This window comes from Schistocerca americana, chromosome X (genome assembly GCF_021461395.2).
Source record: "Schistocerca americana isolate TAMUIC-IGC-003095 chromosome X, iqSchAmer2.1, whole genome shotgun sequence".
Classification (NCBI taxonomy): domain Eukaryota; kingdom Metazoa; phylum Arthropoda; class Insecta; order Orthoptera; family Acrididae; genus Schistocerca; species Schistocerca americana.
The window spans coordinates 848,359,592-848,382,255 of NC_060130.1; the positions used below are offsets into that span (position 1 = coordinate 848,359,592).

At 37.0% G+C, this 22,664-nt stretch overlaps 1 protein-coding gene across 6 annotated transcripts in view; it reads left to right on the forward strand.

The window, feature by feature from the left end:
- Positions 1-20,869, forward strand: part of LOC124554896 (nicotinamidase) — a 328,203-nt gene extending 307,334 nt beyond the window's left edge. For 4 of the 6 annotated variants that reach the window (XM_047128580.1, XM_047128581.1, XM_047128582.1 and 1 more), the window contains 2 exons: positions 4,064-4,206; positions 19,510-20,869. In XM_047128580.1, coding sequence (XP_046984536.1) covers positions 4,064-4,206; positions 19,510-19,629 — 263 coding nt within the window. In that variant the 3' untranslated portion in view covers positions 19,630-20,869. Of the gene's footprint in view, positions 1-4,063; positions 4,207-12,534; positions 12,750-19,509 lie in introns of those variants that run through there. The other 2 variants (XR_006968484.1, XR_006968485.1) reach the window with 2 other exon arrangements.
- Positions 20,870-22,664: the final 1,795 nt, after the last annotated feature.

Consider the following 22,664-nt stretch of genomic DNA (forward strand, 5'->3'; position numbering starts at 1 on the left):
CTGTTGCCTTAACATCATCTGAACCTGACTTCTAGTTGCTTGCATAACTCATCAGTAATCAACCTCTGCTGAGTATTATCCTCTCACAATTTTGATGCCTACTCCATTGGAATGGCTACAGTATTATTTGTATTAGCTGAAAGTGTTTCCAGCATCTCTGTGCAGTGTATTACTACTTTTGCACTTGCAAACCTAATATGAACTAAACACTTCCTCATTTGAAAGCAATAGCAAAAATCAATAATCACACCCAAAATGTATACAAATAATCTTGAGTAATCTTTACGCCTGATCGTTGCCCAATAACACTTGGTACAATCATGTGCTGCATGACCATAACATCTGGAGCAAGTTACTGGTTCCATTCTACTATATGCTACACAATGCCCAATTAAACTACAGCTTTCACATCTCACAGGTACCAAATAAATTTCCCTACAATTACCTCTAAATCGTGACTAGATCTACCGGTTCTTCAGGTTTGACAAAAGTCACTTTCCACATTGCATGCCAATCTCTACATCCAGTTCTGGCCATAACAAAATGACAATATAAAAGGGCCAGTAGAAAATGTTCTTCAGATTAAGCACATTGTGGTTGTAGCTGGTTCGTCAATCACTCCAGGACATCAATGTTGTATAGACCTCGCCGAAGAACTACTTCTGACTCTAAATTGTAGGAGTTCCAAGCACAGAAACCTCTGTGTTATCTGAATGATGTTGTGAAACCTGTGAAGTGTCTTTCGGCACTAGTAAAGCATGGTTAGCAAGTTAACATTTATTCATTCACATTTATAGTTCTGAATCTTCTTGTCAGCCTTGACTGACATCTCATGCCAGTGACACGGTGAAATCCTCCTGACTCCATTTGTCAGCTCAGCTGGCTGCCAAGGCCACTGCACCAACATTTTGGTGAAAGTGGTGTGGGCTGTTAGTCTGCAGGCGAAGCCATAGCTTGAAATTATGCTCCCACACTGTGGTAGAGCCTCCTTGATCCTGTTCCAGAAGATGATAATGACCCACAGTGGCCCATTGGGGTTGTACTGCGCTGTCAGAAGTCATGTAATCAGCTGATCGTGACCACACCATATAGGTAGACTCTTGGCACCGGAAGTGCCTGCAGCGATGACCAAGAACAGAGGCATCTTTGATCCTGCTCCAGAAGATGATGATGACCCACAGTGGCCCATTGGAATGTAGTAGTAATTCAACTAAAAGAATCCAGGGACATAATTCTGACTGAGGAGAAATCACATACGGGGTTCCCCAAGGCTCAATCTTGGGTCCACTACTGTTTCTCATATATGTAAATGATCTACTGTCTAATGTACAACAAGCAGAATTAGTTCTGTTTGCAGATGACACCAGTATTGTAATCACCCCCAGTATACATACAGACATAGAAGATTTGGTGAACAAAGCTGTCAAAGGTATCATTGACTGGTTTTCTGTGAATGGTCTCACCCTGAATTTTACAGAGACACGTCATATTCAGTTCTGCACCTCTAGGGGTACTGCAATAAGTGTAACACATGGTGAAGAAATAATACCTAGGGCGGAAACTTCTGAATTCTTAGGTGTCCATATTGATGAGAATTTAAATTGGGAAAAACACGTTTTGAAACTCCTAAAACAACTGAGTTCAGCCAAATTTGCACTTAGAATCACAGCAAATTTTGGGGAGAGAGAAATCAGTAAGTTGACGTATTTTGCTTATTTTCATTCAGTAATGTCATATGGAATAATGTTCTGGGGTTACTCATCTTTAAGAAAGAAGGTCTTCATTGCCCAAAAACGTGCTGTAAGAATAATATGTGGTACTCACCCATGATCATCTTGTAGACATCTGTTTAAGGAGTTAGGCATTCTGACAACTGTTTCACAGTATATTTATTCCCTCATGAAGTTTGTTGTAAATAATCCACTTCAGTTCAAAAGAAACAATGAGGTACATAATTACAATAATAGAAGGAAAAATGACATTCATTACTCAACATTAAGGTTGTCTTTAGCACAGAAAGGGGTGCACAATGCTGCAGTAAAAATTTTTGACCACATACTCAGTGACATATAATGTCTAACAGACAGCAAGGTAAAATTTGAAAGTAAATTGAAAAAGTTTATCCCTGACAACTAATGTTTTGTAGAAGAATTTCTATGTTTGTTATGTGTAAAAGGTGGTAGGTAGGAATTGCTGACTCAGTCTGTATATCTCGTTTTCATTTCAGGAGGAGGAGGGGGGGGGGGATAATTATATGGTGATGTTTAGAGTACAGATAGATGTACAAATTAATTTGCAATATTAATGTAAAATGACTCATTCCACATCATGACGATTTATCGTGCAAAATGATCGATGGAACATGAGAGTAATAACTAACAGCATTATCAGAAGTCATGTAATCAGCTGATCATGACCATACCATGCAGGTAGGCTCTAGGCATCTGGAAGTGCCTGCAGCGTGATCAGGAACAGAGGCACAGGATGACCCTCTCACCCAGATGTGATGATGATATTAGTGTGATAAGCATAAAGGTACCCTCAGTCACATTGGTGATGTGGTAAGTGGCAGACAGTGTGAAGTCCCACAAGCAGCAGGTCATGGTTACTTGGATGTTGCCATCTTGGGAACAGCAAGTAGTATGTTCACGAGAAGTGCTGGAACATCTAATACTCGGATGTCACTACACTACAATAATTATTGAACTGAGTGCTTCGGTATGAACACCATTCATCCAAATGAGCAACTGAATTCAGAGCTGGAGAACTGCAATATTTATGGAGATGGGCAGGAGGTGAATATGTGAGACTGTTCGTTATGCCTGAACATGGTCTGCTCCTTACTAGTTTTGGCAGGCCTCATTCTGCTGTGTTTGCTTCACGGTTTGTTACAGCCTCTGTAACTGCACAGTTAAGTCTCTGAAAGGTGTTATTCCATCCAAGATAAAGCTTGTTGCTTTAAGTAACAAGAGCTAATGAATCTCTGAATCTCTCTCTCTCTCTCTGTCTCTCTCTCTCTCTCTCTCTCTCTCTCTCTCTCTCTCTCTCTCTCTCTCTCTCTCAGTTGACATCTTGTTGAATGTGTAACTTGTGCCCTGTGATTGGCACCATTGTAGCAACGTATGCTCGTGTACGCAATCAACCTTCAGTGTTCATTGTTTCTTTCTGCTGCATACCTGAGTCACCACATCTGCCTGATGCCACCTGCAGTTTAATTTCTTCCTTCTTTTCTACTTTGGCGTAATAAATAGAATAACACAGGAGATAATAGAGTGAAAATAACTGAAGTACCAACTTTCACATTTCAGTGTCAGTGACAGTGGTACTTATCATTATAGTGAAGACAGTAACAATCAGTTAGTACACCTTATGTTGAATGTGAATGTCAGAGCTTGTCAGTTAAAGAAAATATACACCTTGAGGACATCCTTACACTTTTCAAAACTTCCCCGACATCCAAGTGTGAACATGTGCCAAAGCAATTTGATATAGTGAAAATGACAGCAAATAATATACAAAAGACTTCAATATATTTTTATGAACTTTAAAATTTGGAAAAAAATATAACCTAATGACAATTTTCATATTGCTATGCAAATGTTTTGTTTCATAATGAACTATATCAGTCATTTTGTGTAGCCTATTTGTGCTGCTCGATATGACAAGGCAGTTTTCACCTGAAGAATTGCAGGTACAAAAACTGCAGTAATGACTAATGTGTTAAGTATTGTACAGGACTTTATCATCATTGATCATAGTGGATGTTTATGGAATTTGTCCTCTAGGACAATTGAATTTGAAGAGAGAACGCTTCAGTATTTATCTCATCAATTGTACAGTATGTTATTAGGAGCAAATGCAAGGCTTAAACATTTCCAGTAATTGAAATATTTTCCTTTGTTATTAATTTTGGATACATTTGGCAGACATGTGTTTGTTGGAGTTCTACAAATATTTGATAGGGAAGTTGTCATTTGTTTATTGATTTGTCTTTTGAGAAGTCACCTATTTACTTCTCAGTTAATCACATTTTTAGCGACATGTTTACCTTTCTGTGTTAAAGGGGCAACAGCCGCTGATTCATTAGCTATTGGATACCGAACTATTCTGATTGATGACTGTTGTCGTGGAGTTGATCTGAGAGATATTGAGAAGACTAGAAACACAGTCACATCAAACAATGGTGTCATTGTGAACTCTACTCAGGTAAGTTTTACTGAATATTTTTGTATACGGAACATTAGGTCATCAGGGTAACAACCTACCTCCTCCCCTTCTTTTTTTAACATGTTTCCTGTTGTAACATGCCTCCATCAATAGTGTCAATATAATAACTTGTCCACAGCATGGATGTTAGTTATTTTGAATGAAACTGGGAAATGATTTTCGTGATGTTGACTTCGTTAACTCTTCCCAGGGGTACAACAATGTCTGCAGGTTTTGCTTGTATGTAGAAAAGGTACTACTTCCAGTACTGTCAGTAACTACCAAACAAAACAGTTTCATCATCATATCTTCTGTATTCTTAATTTCTCTGATTACTGATTGTAGTACTAATAGAACTTTCACATTAATATTATTTTTAATTGCTCACCCAAGCTACAAAGTCCAACATGTCCTACAACTTTCACTGCCTACCTCTACCTTAAAAAATTCTTTAGTACGTTAGAAGTGCAAGCGTTTACAGCAGATGTATTCTTGTGTTCACTCATAATTGGTTCCTCTGATTGCTCCTTTACCAACCATCATGGTCATTAACCTTCATTCTGTTGTCCTTTCCTTCATTAAAACTCCATCATAATGTCCATCCAATCAAGTGTAATTGTAATAGTATTTTACTTTGTCAAGTCACCAACAAATTGTTCTACACAGAGTCACAGTTCCCTATCACATGACAAAATATACACACAATAAAAACAAGTAACTGAAATGGTAGTGTTAAAAATTGATGGACAAACAGGTTATAGAATTTGAGGTGAGATTTCTTAACAGTAAACAACTTAATCAACAGGAAGACACACATTGTTTTATTAATTATTACACTAAAGCAAGTTTCATATATGAAGTTAGGTAGTCTCAGACAAATCATAATTAATTTCCTTTACAGCACTCTGTCAGGTTTACACCTTTTGCTAAATTGTTTATAATTCAACATCTAATTTTAATCTGTGCAGTACAGCATTGAAGATTCTTTACATTAGTATTTTGTGGGATTTGCTGCACACAACTAAGTTTCATCTAACCTTTCCAGTCTCATAACTGTTCCTAACATATTTTCATGTGTCAAGGAATGGCCATCTTCAACATTATCTGCCTGTTTGACAAATGCAGTCACAATTTAGTGGATGTTCAACATTATTTATCTATTTGACAAATGCAATCACAACTGAGTGGACACTCAAATCATTTGCTGTATAGCAGATTATTACATTTCTACGTTATGTACCACACATTCAACACGTGTACAAGTGTCAGTATTAATCAATGTTGATAAGTACCTATATCAAGCAAGAAACATCTTTAAAATATATTGTACTACATGTTCAAATAACAACTACAAGTACACATAAATTCTATATACAACAAAATAGCATCATAAAATGTCAAAAGTTGGTATGTACATTAACAGATAAGTGGAAAGAACCATAGCAGTTCACTGAAATATGTCATAATATGACTTCTAATAATTTAAGTGTGTCGTTCTACGTATGTGTAATCTGTTCATGTACAGTAAATTTAATTTAGCAAAGCTTTTTCATATTTTTCAGTAATATCACCCGCACATACCTTTTCCTACATTCTTCATTATAATCATCATTTATATTTGCCACAATTTGTTTCTGCTTATATTAGGATTTTAACATTATTAGTTGTTTTTTCAAACTGTTCTCATCAACACAGTATCACACATATTTGTCACAGTGAAATTATCAGATTTTTTTTTATGTTACATGTCTAGTTCCATAGGACAAAATTGAGGAGCAAATCTCCAAGGTCATGGAATGTGTCAGTACATGAAAGTACCACATAAAAGTAATAGCAGATAAAATAAAATGTTTATGGACACAAAAACAGACAAGCCATAGGATTAAGTAAATGCAATCAAAAATATGACATAGGAATCAGCTTAATTTTTCATGGAACTCCTCAACGGAATAGAAGGAGTGACCCATGAGGAATCTCTTCAGTTTCGATTTGAAAGTACATGGATTACTGCTAAGATTTTTGAATTCTTGTCATAGCTTCTTGAAAATGGATGCAGAAGTATACTGCACACCTTTCTGCACAAGATTCATGGAAGTGCGATCCAGATGCAGATTGGATTTCAGTCTAGTATTAACTGAGTGAAAGCTGCTAATTCTTGGGAATAAGCTGATATTGCTAACAAGAAATGGCAGTAAGGAATATATATATTAAGAGGCCAATGTCAGAATACGCAGACTAGTGAACAGGGGTTGACAAGAGATTCACGAACATACACTTCTTATTGTCCGAACTGTCTATCTCTGACCCAAAAATATCCTTTGAGAATGGGAAGAGTTACCCCAAAATATAATACCATATGATATAAGTGAATGCAAATAAGCAAAGTAGATTAATTTTTCCGTCGAATAATCGCTTACTTCAGATACCATTTGAATAGTAAAAATGGCACCATAAAGTTTTTGAACAAGGTCCTGATTTTGGGCTTTCCACGACAGTTTACTATCTATCTTAACACCTAGAAATTTGAACTGTTCAGTTTCACTAATCATATTTATGTTGAATTGCATGTTAGAAACTGTAAAAACTGCGTGGTACTGTGATTTACCGTTAATTTATTTTCTGCAAACCATGAACGTATGTCATAAACTGCACTATTTGAAACAGAGCCAGTGTTCCACAGTGTTCCAAACTAGTGTCATTAGCAAACAGAAATATTTTACATTTACCTGTAATACTAGAAGGCATATAAGGAACAGGAGTGGCCCCAACACTGAGCCCTGGGGCACCCCTCATTTTACCGTACCCCACTCAGACCCCACATCACAGCCATTCTCAACACTGTGAATAACGACCTTTTGCTGTCTGTTGTTAAAGTAAGAGGTTAACCAATTGTCAGCTACTCCCCGAATTCCATAACGGTCCATCTTCTGGAGGAATATTTTGTGATCGACGCAATCAAATATGCCTAGCATTCGAAACCTTTTGTTTCATCCATCCAGTACTGACAGAGAAAAGACTATATAGCATCTGCAGTTATTAAACCACTTCTAAAGCCAACATGTACATTTGATAGCAAATTATATGATACAAAATGATCAAGTATCCTTATACACAGCCTTTCCAGTAACTTCAGCAAATAATGAGAGCATAGAAGTAGGTCCTAAATTTTCAACGTTCTCTCTTTCTCCGTCATTATAAAGCAGCTTTACTATTGAATACTTTAATCGTTCAGGAAACTTACCATTCATAAAGGAAAAATTACAAATATAGCTAAGTACAGGGCTATCATGTGCAGCACAATACTGTAGTATTCTGGTAGGCACTCCATCATATCCATAAGAGTCCTTAGTTTTCAGTTATTTAATAATTGACTCAATCTCCCCCTTGTCAGTATCACAGAAGAGTATTTCAGACATCAATCTCAGAAAGGCATTTACCAAGAGGGTTATATGACTCCCTGTAGAAACAAAGTTTTTATTTAATTCACCAGCAATGTTCAGAAAATTATTGTTAAATACTGTACATATATCTGACTTATGAGTAACAGAAATTTATTTACTACTAACTGACTTTATATCGTCGACCTTGTGCTGCTGACCACGCACTTCCTTCACAACTGACCATATAGTTTTAATTTTAATCTGTGAATTATCTATTCTGTTTGTATATCACTTACTCTTTGCCTTCCTAATAATATTTTTAATCATCATACAATACTGTTTGCAATGCGCTACTATAGCTTCATTGTGATTACTTCTAACATTTTGATATAATTCCTGCTTTGTTCTACATGATATCCTTATCTCACTAGTCAACCACCCAGGCTGTCTTTTACTGCTGGTACCCTGTTTAGAAAGTTCTAATGGAAAACAACTCTCAAAGACATGAGAAATGTGTTAAGGAAAGCATTAGATTTGTCATCTATGTTATTGGCACTATGAACATCCTACCATTCTTGTTCCTTAATGAGGTTTAAAAAATTCTCTATTGCCATTGGATTAGCTTTGCTACGAAGTTCGTAATTATATGTAATGTTTGTTTGAGTACAAAAGCCTTTTAGTGTTAAAATTTGTGCATCATGGTCTGACAGGCCATTCACACTTTTACTAACAGAATGCCCATCTAGTAATGAAGAATGAAAAAAGATATTGTCTATGGCTGTGCTACTGTTCCCTGCACCCTGGTTGGAAAAAATACATATGAGTTTCGGAGATCTACCAGCATCCTTCTTCTTGCACAGTCATATACAAAATTAATATTGAAGTCACCACATATAACTAATTTTTGTTACTTCCCATAAAGTGAACCAAGAACCTTCTCTAGCTTGAGCAGAAATGCTCTGAAGTCAGAGTTAGGGGACCTATAAACAACAACAGTTAGAAGTTTAGATTCATTAAATTCAACTGCCCCTGCACAAAATTCAAATATCTATTCAGTGCAGTGCCATGATATGTCTACGGACTCAAATGGGATACTGTTTTTTATGTATGTGGTCACTCCCACACTCCACAAAGAACTTCTTGAAAAACAGCCAGCTAATCTGTATCTTGATAAAGGAAGCCTCTGAATTTTCAAATTATTTAAGTGGTGCTCCTATGTACCAATAATGTCAGAGTCAACATCTATAAGCAGTTCACTAACTTTATCTCTAATACCTCTTACATTTTGACGAAATATGCTAATTCCTTCTCTACTTGGAGACCTGACCTCCTATAAAGGTGATTCCTTTATCAGAGTGACTTCCTTTAAGCAGGTATACTTATCTAAAAAAGATGCAGCTCTAACATCAACTACTACATCAAATTTTCCATGAGTGATCTCACCACCACCACCACCACCACCACCACCACCACCACCACCACCTACTACACTGTCACCTGTAAGCTTTGCCAACCTCCCCTTCCCATACCCATTGAGGTGCAAGCCATGCCTAGTAAAACCCAATCTATCGATAGACTCAACTGGTACCACTGCAATGTGAGCCATGCCCTCTGCCACTGGTGCCTTCTTCAGCCACATGTTAACACATGTAACAGCAGCATTAAGATGAGGCTGATCATGACACTGAAACAGTTGCCCGAAATGCACATTTGTGTCACCAGTTTGAGTAGCTATCTTTACCAGGTCACCACCTACATCGTTTTCCCTTGCCCTATCAAGATTATTCCCTGCTCCATCCACAGTCACTACCTGATCCTCTTTCATAAAATTTCTACATAACTCCCCTATGCTGTCACTCAACCCTGCACGAAGCTTCACATTGCTGGTGACCTGGTACTCACTCCCCAACATTTCCTGCAACTGCTGGCCCTCACCTCTACCGTGTGAACTACCTAGCAAGAGAACCTTCTTCTTTCTGTTAGAATTTGCAACTAACTTAGGTTTCCTGACTGCTGAGGACTACTGCGTGTTTCCCACACCTACAGTTACAAGAGGCTCCTCTCCACTCAACACTGACAGTTGGACCTCTATCCAAATCCATTGCATATATGCAAAGTACAACTGTCTGAATATCTCCTCCTCACCAAGTGCCAGTTCACATTCCTCAGCACCCTTCATCCTCCTCAACCTATATAGTTCCTCCGTTGTGTCTTGTAACTGAATTGAAGGGCACAGATCTTACACTTCTGCTCCTCTATCAACTTATTTCTGTTACAGATTCTGCATTCCCAGGAGAGAATCTCGCTAGAATGCCCACTGGCTTTCCCAGTGCATCCCCCCCCCCCCCCCCAGTGAAAATTTTTTGAACAGATCCCACAATGTAACCCACTACTCACAAACCTACTTCTCACTCATGGTAAAGTTTTAACAGTTACTGAAAAATCTAAATGTCTACATTACCTGAGTTCAATTACAACAGTAAAACTATTTAAAGAACTAAAAATTGTGGCCTTGAAATTCTCTCTATACTAAGAAAGCAACAACTTTTATTAATACTACCAAACCACAACTTATACCAATACCACAAAAACATCACACAATTTCTTACCTAAAACCAAAAATTCAAGCTGCCACTGGAACACTCAATGAAATGAAAACAGTGAATAAAAACTTTACTGAAATGTTTCAGTACAAACAACAAGAAACATCAGCTGAAAACTACCGCACGTAATTTGCTAAACGACTTCATTGCACAGACAACTCTAAAAAACACAATGGGTGAACATTTCCAAAAGTTTATTAAGCCATTATTTCACCACAAACACCATGAGACACTGTTGAAAATTACTAAATTTAATAACTGCATAACAGTGCACAAACAACTTTGTCAGAATGAACCGCTACATCTGCAGCTGCACTCTGCGAAATGTAAACAAAATGTTAATATTTGGATAAATGATTGAAAACTACTAAATTGAATATTCGAATACAGTGCACAAATATCTTTGACAGTACTTAACTTTATAACCGCTACAGCTGCAACCACATGCCGTGAAATGTAAACTCACTGTTGAGGCCTGAGTCTTGGATGGACGATGTAAACACACTCACCTATGCAGTACAATTCTTTTCCCTTATAGTACCGTCAGAAGTACAGTCAGCCTACTACATTTTCTCTCATCAATGAAGAGACCTTTACCTGGTTACAATATTGCCATTACTTCTCTGTAATTACATTCCACGTAATTTAATGAATACACTGCAATTCATTGCAACATCTGTCCTCATCATTATCACACAATATTCATCCATATAACATTTTAAGTTTAAACATCCTCATCATTATAATAGAGCTCTAAACTCTAGCACATAATAATTCATAAAAAATCCATATGCTCCATTATATTCCTCACTTCTTACAATTACCTGAGAACATCATGAAATTACCACATTAATATTCACTACATAACCATCCATTAGAGTATCATAAATGTTGCAACTTAAATATTCATCTTTGCTGTAATGAGATCATGACAAGAACATTCGTAGTTTACATCATTTGATGATTTCCATTTGTCACACTATGTGGTCTGACTTGAAAGAACATTTTCCCCCTAATTTTACAGTTTTTTCCCAACTATCAATGTAACACTTCTTAAAGAACATTATCATGACAATTGTCTCACTAGTTTTAACAAAACTGTTGTTCTTTCCCCATAAAGTTTTTCATTCATTGCATTAGTATGTTTCTGACGTCCTTACTTCCACCTAGTAAGTTAACATAAATATTATCTTAAAGTACACACCGTAATATATTAAATCAAGACCAAGGTGCATGTTAAAAGACCGGCGACAGTATAAAATAAATAAATAAATAAATAACGGTGACAAATCAAAAGATTTGTAAGGTGACACAAGTATCATAAGAAGATAGTTATGCATGAACAATTTACATCTCAAGACATTTTGTAAAGCTAATGATATTAATTATTTCACCCTATATCTATGATCAGTGTTTTGATTGAGATAAAGAAAAAATACAAGCTATCCCACAGACAATGTGTATAGAAGTATACCAATTGATGAGAAAATGGCTCTGAGCACTATGGGACTTAACTTCTGTGATCATCAGTCCCCTAGAACTTAGAACTACTTAAACCTAACTAACCTAAGGACATCACACACATCCATGCCCGAGGCAGGATTCGAACCTGCGACCGTAGCAGCCGCGCGGTTCCGGACTGAGCGCCTTAACCGCGAGACCAGATGAGAAAATATAAAAAGGCCTACACAAAATAAAACATATACCATGTAACTAAATACACTGACATATCATATCAGCACATAGTGAAAATATTGAAAATACAAGTAATAACAGGTTCAAGTAAAAACTGTAAATCTCATTAACTGTACTTTCTACAGTCCCTCATATACAACAGTAATATTCAATCAGTGTAGTTCATAAATATTTCAAAGTGAACGTAATGTATGTATTTTTATACAGCAGAGCCAAGAGCATGTAATCACATAGCGTCAAGATCAAGTTACAGATGGCAGATCCCATTTCCTAATATCTCACAGAGTATAGACAAATATTTTATATTTAATGTTCAAGGTAATAATAAATGTCATCTCTATTGCATTAAAAGGATCAGAAAATCATTAGTGTTCATAATGCAGTAAAATCGTAGTAGCTTCATAACATTTGGATATTCAAAATTCTATTCAGCGGTACATGGGTCTCTCAGTAGAAAGATGTAATGTGTATCTTTCTCAATTTTTGTAATTTCATGTATGGTTTTATGTTTTGTAATAAAATAGTGCAAGTCTGAGCATAAATTAACATAATTAATAATTACTAACTAATAGAAAAGAATAGTATTTATAGAAGGAATTAACATCAGTAGACTGACAGGATATAGTAATGCGAAATGTGTGTGTGACTAGGGCCTCACATCGGGCGGATCGGTTACAAGGTGCATGCAACGCCACTTCGATGACTTGCATGTTGGTTGATGAGGATGAAATGATGATGAAGAGAACGCAACACCCAGTCCACAAGTGAAGAAAATCTCTGACGCAGCCAGAAATCGAATATTGGCTCCTTGGATAGTGCCACAACAGCTGAAGCTCTGTGCTTGCCATGACACAAAATGTACAAAGTGTGTATGTTCCCCTGAGGTTTTCTGTTGAATATGACAAAATCCATACAGAACACCAATTGTTGATGTAATGTGGAACAATGTATCTTTACACCTACATTCAAGGATGTTTGTAAACAATAGAGTAACTGTAATTAACATTTGACAAGATTTTTTAGTGAGAAGTTTTCCTTTAGGTGAATAGCAAAAATTGCAGCCTAAGTTTATGTAATCATCAACTTTTTAAACACCCCGAATGTGTGGTTTCAGTTCAGTAATAGTCTTTAATCCAAACAGCTTTCTAGATTTTGGGTAAATATCTCAGATTGATCTATGTAACTGTCAAAAAATTTCTTCAACTCGGCTATCTCTCATGAGCCTAAAACCATGTCTTCTACATTTGACTGTGTTATTTTAACCTTAGCATCATGTCTCCTTCTTTGTGTTTCACCTGGTTTCTTCATTACTTCTCTTACAATGACTTCTATTCCTTGTGCTGAAATAGGTTTACATTCGGAATTTCAATGAGACCATCCATAAGATTAGCCACTTTTTTAGTCAGATAGTATTTCATTTATGGTGAAGAGCTTGTGAAGGAATCTTGCAAACTGTTCATCTCATCTTCAAAGTTGGATAAGTGTTCACTCCAGGATGCGTATTTGTGACTGCATTAAGTCCTGCTCAACCTACCAGTTTGTCTCAGGCAGCTCCCTGCAAGATTACTGGGTAGATGATAAGCAGATATTAAAATGATTTTTATTCCTGATCTCTGAGTCAGTGGCTTCCATGATATTGAGACAAATTGTTATCCATTATCAGACATTGCTGCTCATTGGTTTTGGTACCGGAAACTCTGCAGCGGCTCTAATTTTGTCCAGCAGTATACCTTTTCAGTAGTGCAGTGTCTCCATAAAGTTATATTTTTTTAATTTCAGTGCATAAAGTAATCCTTTTCTATTTTCAGAACCACTGCTACACTTGTGGCTTTCGTAAAAAGGTTTTCTGGAAGTATTTTCCGCATGTATCCATGACAAGTTCTGTTACACTTACCTTCACAAATTGACATCTGTCACAGGTTGAAATTGTTTTCTGACCCTTTTTGCCATATTGTAAAAATATATACTTTCTTGTAACTTGTATAAGCAATTTTGAACACCGTAGCTTTCAGGAGTGTCCATAATAAGTCTGCCAACATACTGTTCTGGCCATCACAGTTTTCAGTTATATGAGTCTAAACTGGTTCTTCGAAGTAGAATTCCCTTGTGTATTTTGTCATATTCATCAACTTTGTCAGAATCCCTTGTGCCAGCACAACTCGTCAGTAGTCTTCAATTATCACCATAATTCTGGTTGTTATGAATGTTATTACATAAGGTCCCTATTACTTTTTCATCTTCAATCCCTTTTGTCTTCCTCCTCCTCCTCCTCAGTACTGTTTTTGTCCCCTTGTGTAGGCAACCGAGACAGTGCATCTGCAAGTAGATTTTCAGATCCCATAGCATATCTAGTTTCATAGTCAAATTGTACTGGTTAACCTGCTATAATACAGTTTGCGTTCTTGTAAGTAACGTAAGGCCATGTAGTCTGATTACACAGTTGTTTTGTGCCCTGACAGGTAATTTTTAAATTTAGTAAAAGGTCAATGTAATGTGCAGCTAGCAATTCGTTCACAGTTACAGTGTAATTTCTTTCATGTTTTTGGAACATCCTAATAGCAACAGCAATTGACTGGTGTTTATCATTCTCATTCACAGTTTCATCTGAAGTAGATATGCACCAAGACCTTAGTCACTACCATCACAAGATAGATAAGATCACAAGGATAAATGTGGTCTGTCCACACTGTTGCAGTTACACAGAACACATTTCATAAAATTCAAATTTTCTTGCCACTCTTGATCCCATACCCAAACAGAATTCTTTTTTAAAAAGTCATGCAAAAAGGAGCATTCATACGTAGACTACTAATGCACTTCCTATAATATCCACAAATGGCAAAGAAGGACTTTAATTGTTTCTTATTTCTAGGCTTTAATTTTGTCAAGGTCTGGCACTTCCTATAATATCCACAAATGGCAAAGAAGGACTTTAATTGTTTCTTATTTCTAGGCTTTAATTTTGTCAAGGTCTGGCAACATCACTACTAATGCATTTTTATAATATCCACACATGGCAAAGAAGGACTTTGATTGTTTCTTATTTCTAGGTACTGGAAACTCAGTGATGGCTTTAATTTTGTCAATGTCTGGCAATATACCTTTTTCAGTAACACAATGTCCAAAAATTTTAGCTCATTATCTTATAATAATAAATAATGCTCATTAAAACTGTGACTGCTAAGCAAAGTGTCATCAACATTTATGGTTAATTAAGAAGACAATTCATGGCTTAAAACATGACCCAAGATTTTGATGTACTCTGCCGCAGAAACATTTAAACCAAAGGACACAATGCAATGCTGATGAAATTTACCATTGTACAAAAATGCAGTGTTAAATCAAAACTTATCATCAACTTAATAAACTCAAACTTAGGTAATAACTCATTTCTATTTTCAGGATGGTAATTTTCTGATGTACGGATTTTTTGAAATGCTTGGAATCAAAGGCAAGTCTCACACGTCCATCACATTTTGCCACAACTACTGAAATATTATTATAATCAGTGGTACTTCTTTTATTATATCATGCCTTCAAATCTTTTGCAACTCATTTCCAACAGCTGGTCTTCTTGTAAATAGTACATTACATGGTTTTATAAAAATGGCTTATGAGGTTTCACATTCGGTACACATTCAAAATTCTGTACAGTACCTAGTGTCCATATATTGCCATAACAAACCTTTGAGCTCATTCTTTTGTTCATAATTCACCCCTACAGTTTCAGATACTCTTCCGCAATAGTTCATGTGATCATTTCCATAACTGAATGGTTTGCATCGCTGTCTGGAAGGACCCAGGTTCCGTTCACCATACTTCCTTGGTTTTTTCTGACGTAAGGAGGTGTGGAACGGGCTTCACTTGGCCTTGTGAGGCTGAGTGAGGAACTCCCTGAATAAAGGAGCTACAGCACCATCAGGGTTCATCCACTGGCAATAACTGCTGGAAGGATTGACAACATGCTTATCACATTTCCCACCATTGTAAATCACTCCTCATACTGCCTTGCAGGCAACAGTCGGCCAGTTGGAACAGGCCCAAGGCCCAATCCATGAGAGTTGTTTATGTTTAGTTTTCAGTAACTCTTCTCTTTCAACTTCTAGTTCTGTATTGTCTTCTACTAATTCTGTATTGTCTTCTACTACATAATTTCCCTCTTTCACAAATGACAACCTATTTTCTACCACTGCCAGTTCAATGTAGTTCTTATTGTAATTTTATTACTCAAAGGTTCTGATATTCCAGAAATTGTGCTGCCTGAATAAACTCCAATTTACATAAGTAACATAACCTTACTATTTTGGATACCTTTGTTCTTTCTTCTGGTCAAGTCACTAAACTTGTTCATCTAATCAATTTCTGAATCAGAACTGTCACTGCCACTTACACTATTCTTATCATTGGACAAGTTATCAAAGAATATAGTCAAATCTTCATTCATTTGTGCCTTTTTGTGACATGATTCATAGATTTCATTACAGTTCTCTTTTCTTCAATCAAGATAAAGTTCTTTACACAAAAATGCAATTTTTTCTCAAATTAAGTTATTAAATAGATCTTCCCAACATTTATCCAAACTTTGCACACAAATCTCTTGTTACTAACTTCAGAATGTTAATCTATAGATTAACCAGACAACTTACAGACGTATTTGTTCCCTATACCTGGACCAACTAGTCTATGTGCTTCATTTGACTTTGTCCATATGATGGATTCAGACATTTCATTTACAACTTCATTCACGTTTTCACTTACCTCTGTCAACTCGATAAAAAAACATAGAATCAGTATCTTTCTTCTCCAACAAATCTGTAGCGGCCTGGGGTCCGAAGTGTGCAGGGGGACGCTGTGCGGTGCCAGACAAACAGCCAAAAGTTTCCAAATAGCTTTATTGCAGCTCCCAACCGTGGTCTCGTACAGGTAGCAGTGCCATAGCTGAGGCATCCAGTGGCCTCCTGTCTCTTGTCATCCAGCAATGCTGACAGGGTGCAGCTTTGGCTGAGTGACGGCACGTGACACAGCTGCTTCTGTTAGCGACAACTCTGGTCCTGGCAGCCTCCTAGCTATGGCTGCAAGAGTGTGGTGCAGCTCACACCACAAGCACTGTCCAGCAGGTGGCGAGCAGTTGGTGTAATGGCCTCAGACCACTGTCCCGTTTTGGTAGCCGGCAAACTGCTTCTCCAGACTGGTGTGGTGACAGCTCCAGCTCCCATGGTTTCAGGGAAGACTGCCCTGTTGTAGAGTCAAACTGTGGTTCTCGAATGACATCCTGGATGGCTCTCCAAGCCTCACAGCTTTGTAATAGTAGAACTGTGATGGTAAGGAAAGGGACTGTAATACAAAATGGCTCGGTATTTGTATGCTTTCAGACTGCACTCACTCGAGCTTTAGTGTGCCTTGCAGCACATATGGTAAACATTTCTACAGCTGCAGGTGTGTAAAGGCATCCATGTTCTTCTGCTTAGGTACTGATGAGTCAGCTGTGTCCACACCTTGACAGGACGGCTTGCCTCACAACACTTGCCAGCTACGTTGCATTTTGTAAGTCACAGTGTCTACACTTGCCTGTGGTTTGTGATGCTGAATTCTACTTCCTAATCTGTTCATTTCTGGCCGAATATGGTTGGTGCACTACAAATTGTATTTAACCCAAGAAAATGATCTACATTTTCATCTATTTAATTACTTGGAAATCTCCTTCATGATGAACATCACTTACATTACAGGTACTAACTGTTTTTTCATCTACCATGTGTTTATCATTATGCACATGTTCCATTACCTCTTCACTTTCAGAAAAGATCTCATAAAAATTTATCTTCACTAATCTCCTTAAAAAATTTGTCATATCCATATTGTAAAAGTTTTATAGATCCCCTTCGTGTAATTTATAATTAGGACTTTTGTTTCTACTTTACTTTGCTCCTCAACCCAATTTTACTGGAAATTACTCCAGAACACTTGGTCCACTCTAATTTTATTAACCTGCCACTCTAGCGTACTTATCCTTTTACTATTTTGGTTTGTATAACAGCCATGATTATTGGTCCATGTCTTAAATTTAATTTTCCTTGCTCTCACATTGTGGACCTCCAACAGAGTGACTCTTAGTTTACTAGCTCAGTGATTTTAGCACCCTGATTGATATGTTGATCATGATTCCAGTTTATGTTACTTCTTTCGTGGTCTGCTATTTCTTTCCAATGCCCTATACAACTTGACTAGAGATTTAGAAACTGTTCAGCTAACACACAAAACCAATAGAACATTTTCAGGTAACCTTCTCTTCAATGTGTGAATTTGTCAAAAAGTTGGTGCAATTGTACAAGTTTCTTTAATTGTTTTACGAGATTCTTTCGTGCCCCCTGTGTGGGCTCTGTAACTTGGTCAGTTGATGAATTAACTTGTAATCCTAACCTGTCCCGATCCTGACCAAAATTTATTAAGAAAATGTTTTCACAATCTTGATACATTAAATCCTGTGTACACGACATATTTTCCAACAATAGTACAGTCCCATCGAAACATATTTTCACAAATTTAATTTTAAGACTGTCAGTCATGTCAGGAATAAAATTGTCTTTACAGTGTTGTAGCAAATCAAAGAATGCAAACTACCACATGCACGAAAACTTTTCACTGTCATGTTAGACAAAACGTTGCAACATGACTCAAAGAAGTTTTTGCAGCATACCTTCATGCAAATCACACAATTGTTTTGGAACATAAAACAAATAATTCTCGAAAGATGATTCACTATTCTTACATTCGTAGTCTTTTTCACTGCTGGTCTTTTTGACTCCAACAACATTTTCATTTAAATTGCAAAGTTTTGTTTTGCAACTAATGGTAACAAATTGAACTTTTTTACATAAATTACTTATTAAATCAGAAATTTCACCTCACAAGTTTATTTCCAGATCAGTTCCTCTTTGATCAGGAAGTTGAACTCTGGATTCTGTGTTTGTGATTGTCATCTAATGTTACAATTTTTGAATTCGTGATTGCAACTTGATTACTTAGTTCATTTTTGACAGTAAGGATTTGATTACTTAGTCCTTCCTTGAATGTCAGAATCTGAGTGCCTGACTCCAATTTAACAGCAAAACAGTTTCTCACACAAACAAGAGTCACTGATAATTGGTTTTGTCACTGTTTCCTACTCTGATGAGAAAATTAAAGAAGGGAGTTGAGATTTACGTAACTTCACTGTTGTAGGTCCAGTTACATCTGCTTGGTTGTGCAGTCCCTTTGTTCACAGATTGTTGTAATTGGTTTCCAGTACAGCTTCCACTCCAATAAATGTTAGATATGTCCAAGTCTCTTTCAGGTTAACTGAAAAATGGGTCAGTGATTAATATTTCTTCATATGATATTAGATCCCAGACAACACCACCACCACCACATGTAATGCACCTCTTTCAATAATTGCTATACAGTAACTTATCCACAGCACAGATGGTATTTACTTTGAATGAAATAGAGAAAAAAACATGCTCATATTTAAAAAAATCATGTTTACAAAAATAACAGACGTACGGAAAAAATAATGTTTGCAACTTTCTTACTCTTCTCATATTTCATTTTCTTCATGTTATATTAAATCTGTTGTTGTTTTACAGGTTAAGAGCATGGTAGAAGGAAGAGACAGACGACCAGAACTTGGATACAAATTGGCTATGGAACTGAAAAGTGCCCTACATAATAAAACTGATTCAGCAGACCTTTCGGAGAATGCCTGATGCCTCAAAAAATGAGCATTAGCCTTTGCTGCTTTGTATATGCTCTAAAATATTTTTGAGAAGTGGAAACATTTGTTTTTTTTCCCATGATTGCCTCAGTTCCTTTATATATATTTGTCAAACTTAAAACTCAAGTTTCATTTCCAGACTATATGACTGCACCCCTAAATGGCGATGTGACTTACTAAAAGCATTAAAATTTGTAGTTAGATCAGACATCTGATTCTTGTATTAGAAAGCTGCTGGCGAATGATTATTTGAAACTGGAATACTTCACATTTCATTCACATTAAGAGCGTAATATAAAATCTTTATATATTGTACATATAGTCAATGATAGATTCTTGTATGTTCATTAACCATCAGTCAGTCTCTTTCTTAATTCCGCATGGAGAATTTACAGAGAGTGAAATATCAGAATATTTCATGTTGTTCAGATATAAACATTTTAGAGAGGACACAGTTCAAATTACACACTTGTTCTTCATGCTAAATTACCAGCGAAAAACCATCTCCTGAGAGATTATAAAATGTCAGGTGTGGTACTGAGAAATGGTGGCATGTCTCTTAGTGCGGTTGTGTAGTGTGGCATAAAATGTGGCACTGCAAAAATTATCACCAAATAACTAATGTTCATTCTACTTAGTTTTAAAATCATTGATGTAATTTGTCTTAATTGCATGTTATTAAGGATTTCAGTTAGTGCCATGTCTATTCACATATGATCTCTTGCTCTCTCTCTCTCTCTCTCTCTCTCTCTCTCTCTCTCACACACACACACACACACACACACACACACACACACACACACACACACACACACATGCACACACACGCACATTTCTACTGTTAAATGTATGTTTTCTTAGACATTGAACACATTCCAGCTACATTAGCCTTGAGTTGGGTACTTAAGTTAGCATTTGTTTCTAAGCAGTTTAGTCCTTCACTTTTTAATGGAATTATTGTATCCTTAGGTTAAGAAGCAAGTGTACTTACAATGCATGCCTCTCATCTAAAGAACATATAAATAATACACATGAATAATTGGAAAGCTTCTAGTTGTAGCAACTGAATACAAAACCCAGAAGAAAACAGATAAATTTTATTTTATGGAACACAAAAGTTGTTTTTGTTTGTGAGTAATTACTGTATGAGTTGCTATTCAAGCATTAGTGTCTGAGATGGTTTTTGCCTGTTCTTTTATATCTTTGTAACAGTAATGCAATTGCGGAAAATAAATACCCTGATTAAATACCATACTTGTTCATTTCTTCACACTGATAGTAAATCTGACCTTCATCCTCCATGTTGGAAATTGTGTGTGGCGCCTAACATCCACACACTGCGTAAGTATCACCATCAGAAAAAGCTAGCAAGAAACCTTTTAATGGATTTATGCTCTGTAAGAAGAGAGCAAAAAAACAGGAACTTAGAATTGGATCTTGGAATGTGTTACTTATAGAAAATCAAGGAACAGTGATTGTTGTTTCTGAAATTAACACATATACACTGAAGCACCAAAGAATGGGACACAGCATCTGTGAGGTAGCAATGAAGGGGGAATTTTACTGTATGACTATTTCAAGAGTGTACCATAAATATCAAGAATCTGGTAAAACTTCAAATCTCGAACATCATTTTGGTTGGAAAAAACTCCTGCAAGAATGGGGTGAACGAGGACCGAAGAGAATCACTCAACGTGACAGAAGTGCAACCCTTCTGCAAATTGTTGCAGATTTCAAAGTGAAGCCATCAGCAAGTGTCAGTGTGTGAACCATTCAACAAAACATCATCAATATGGGCCTTTGGAGCCAAAGACCCACTTGTGTACCCTGGATGACTGCACAACACAAAGCTTTATGCCTCACCTGGGCCCGTCAACACTGACATTGGGCTGTTGATGACTGGAAACATGAGTCTTGTTATAAATTGTATTGAGTGGATCGATGTGTACGGATATGGAGACATCCTTATAAATCCATGGACCCTGCATGTCAGCAGGGGACTGTTCAAGTTGGTGTAGGCTCTGTAATGGAGTGGGGTGTGTGCAGATGGAGTGATATGGGACTCCTCAAACGTCTTAGATACGACTCTGACAGATGACATGCACATAAGCATCCTGTCTGATCACCTGCATCCATTCATGTCCATTGTGCATTCCGACAGACTTGGGCAATTCCAGCAGGACAATGTGACACCACACATGTCCAAAACTGTACAGAGTGACTCCAGGAACACACTTCTGAATTTAAACACTTCCACTGGCCACCAGACTCCCCAGACAAGAACATTATTGATCTTATCTGGAATCCCTTGCAATGTGCTGTTAAGAAGAGATCTCCACCCCCTCGTAATTGTACAGATTTATGGGCAGTTCTGCAGGATGCATGGTGTCAATGCCCTCCAGCACTACTTCAGATACTAGTCGAGTCCACGTCATGTTGTGTTGCGGTGCTTCTGCATGATCACTGGGGCCCTACACGATATTAGGCAGGTGTACCAGTTTCTTTGGCTCTTCAGTGTATGAGGGTACTTCAAAAAGTTTTACACTTTATTATGGCAGGCCAAGTAACTTTTATTAAATGCTGTACTACGCATAAAAGTGAAACAGATGCATGACACTACTTTTCAATGTAGTCACCACGTCTTTGTAAACAACAGTCAGAATCACAATTAAAATAATACTCTGAGCTGTTAGGCCATGGCTGTATGGATTTCACATTGAAACCCTTTATGTCCCCCTCCAGTGAGGAGATTTTTTAGGGGGATCATTTGAGAGTGCTATTTACCCCTTGGCTCACTACTGACTTCAGTACAATTCCATTTATGCATGCTTGTGCACAGTGAAGTGATATAATGCTTTAATGTCTGGGCAAAACTGTCCATTGTTGGTTGCTGTTGTCTGTTGTTGCTGTCACCCTATGGTGGAAGACTTGAACACATCTTCGGCACTGGGATCCAGGTGTCACTCAGTTTTATGCCCTCCTCCTTCCTACTGAAATTTCTGGTGTGTTTAACAATCTGTATTGGCT